This window comes from Vombatus ursinus, unplaced genomic scaffold, assembly GCF_900497805.2.
Source record: "Vombatus ursinus unplaced genomic scaffold, bare-nosed wombat genome assembly UNPS02014801.1, whole genome shotgun sequence".
Taxonomy (NCBI): domain Eukaryota; kingdom Metazoa; phylum Chordata; class Mammalia; order Diprotodontia; family Vombatidae; genus Vombatus; species Vombatus ursinus.
This window is the reverse complement of record NW_020954579.1, coordinates 672,381-674,670: the sequence shown is the minus strand read 5'-3', so window position 1 is coordinate 674,670 and position 2,290 is coordinate 672,381. Positions and strand designations below refer to the sequence as shown.

Here is a 2,290-nt window from a genome sequence, read left to right as displayed (position 1 = left end):
GGTTGTCTGAACACCCAGAGCTGGCTCAGATAAAAGGCCTCAGAAGCTTTCCATCAAAACATTGCTCTCTCTGAGTGCCGCTTATCCATGAATGGGTACAATATCTGGCAACAGCCCTTTCTTCCTCTGGTGCTAAACCAAACCAATATTTGATCTCGGGGCACCAACAAGTCCCTTTTTCTCCCTTCCTTCCCAAAGTTGGCCCTCTCCTTCCTTTTCCCCCAACTTGTTTGCTGATGCCAGGAATTCCACTGTTAGAGAGTCTTTTCTATAGCTTAAGATTTATTAGCACATTCTTCTTCCCACCATCCCTCCCCAGAATGCTATCCCTTGTAAGAAAGAAAAAAAAGAAAGAAGAGAGGAGAAAACAGTTCATCAAACCTAACCAACACCAATCGAGTCTAACACTATGTATGCCTTGTTGCACACTCAGGAGTCCCCCATCTCTGTGAAGAAGGGAGAGGTACATTTTCTTTTCTTTTCTTTTCATCTGTCTGACTTTTAAGGTCATTCTTAATCTGATTTCACTATTAACCATATGACTATGTTTCACAGTATTCTCCCCTGATAGAAGGTTGGGGATATTTCTTTCCTTCCTTCCTTCCTTCCTTCCTTCCTTCCTTCCTTCCTTCCTTCCTTCCTTCCTTCCTTCCTTCCTTCCTTCCTTCCTTCCTTCCTTCATTCCTCCCTCCCTCTGTCTCTCTCTCTCTCTGTGTCTCTGTCTCTCTCTCTGTCTCTGTCTCTCTCTCTCTGTCTCTGTCTCTGTCTCTCTCCCCCCCCACTCCCTAGAACAGAGCCGAGCACATAGTAGGCACTTAATAAATGCTTGTTTATTGACTTGAGACTGTAAGAGGAATCCTGTCAGACCTGTTTCCTATGTGTCCCTGGAACAACAGTCTCTCCCCATTGCCTGTAGCACTTTTACCTGGTACCATCATACTGAAGCATTTCATTGGATTATTTGCTAATTCTTTTGTATTTTAGTTTGCTCCCATGGCAGAGGGTAGGGGCCATCTCTCATAGTTATTTTCTATCTGCCATAGTGCCCTGGACATTGATGCTCAATAAAGATTGATTGGCTTTATTTCTCTTCTCTGCCTCTGGAGGCTAAGCAGTTAACTTGGGGTTCAGGGACTAGAAAGTCTAATCTTAAGTGGAAAGGTCATTTTCTGTGTGAGCTTGAGAAAAACAGAGAATTGTCTTTCTTTTATGTAAAATAAGGATCTTTCTTGAGAGGAATAACTAATAATACTAATCTTAGGGAAAATGCCATGCTAAAAAATCTTGAAGGGCTATTATGATTGACCATGACTGACAGCTTAATTCAGGAACATGAGCTCTCTAAACTATCCAGGCCTAGAGATGGGTGGTTGTCTAGCAGATGGAAAGTTTGCCTCAGAGACAGGAAAACTGTGTTCAAATCCTGTCTCTGACACATACTGATTGAATGACCCTGGAGAAGTTCCTTAACCTCTTAGCAGCACCCTGCTCTACTCCCTCTCCCCATTCCCAACATGCCAAGTTGTAGATTAGGTGCTGATCTGTACTGGTAGAGGGAGCTTCCTTGCTGGGACTTCCCCTCGCCAATGAAATCATGTCTGGTTTTTCTACCCCCAAACATTTATACATCACAAATACAAGTTTAATGAACTTGCAAAAAAAAGTAAGTTTATTGAAGCGCGGAAACAATTTGCTATAAGTTGTCATTTCGATTTTGACAAGGATCATTCTAATAAGAAAGGAAAAAGAAGCAGAAACTTTGATGAGAAATTCATCCACTGGGGGACTGAAGCAAGTTCTTTGGGCTCTTCAGGATTCTGGCTTGGTCCAAAGAGGTTTCTTCATTTATGACTTTCTGTTTGTTTCATTGAAAGACACTCTTGACCCCAAACTTGTTTATTTGACCTTGACCTCGGAAACATTACTGACTTGAGATGAGACAATTTTGCCATTCACGACCTCCTCTACAATGGTTTTGGTTACTCTGGTTTTGTTTGAATCTGAAAAAGGAAAAAAAAAGAAATAATGAGCAGGTCAGAATTTGGAAATACAGAGACCAAAATATAAATCACAAAAATACAAGTTTGGATCTGGATTCAATTTAGTTCCATGAGAAATCTTGAGTTCCAAGGCCCAATGATGACATTTCCCTCCTTTTAGTAGAGGGGTGGTGGGCTGTAGCTGCAGAATACTGCATGCGCTGTCAGGTAGATAGATAGATAGATAGATAGATAGGTAGATAGATAGACACACATGCCAGTTTATTTTGCTTAGTGACTTTCTTTCTTTC

General features: G+C 41.4%; 1 protein-coding gene across 1 annotated transcript in view; it reads right to left on the bottom strand.

Moving 5' to 3' along the window:
• Positions 1–1,896: 1,896 nt before the first annotated feature.
• LOC114050962 (keratin, type I cytoskeletal 24-like) overlaps positions 1,897–2,290 on the bottom strand; it is a 6,658-nt gene continuing 6,264 nt past the window's right edge. The window contains exon 8 of the mRNA XM_027873048.1: positions 1,897–2,000. Within this exon, the coding sequence (XP_027728849.1) occupies positions 1,897–2,000 (104 nt within the window). The remainder of the gene's footprint in view (positions 2,001–2,290) is intronic.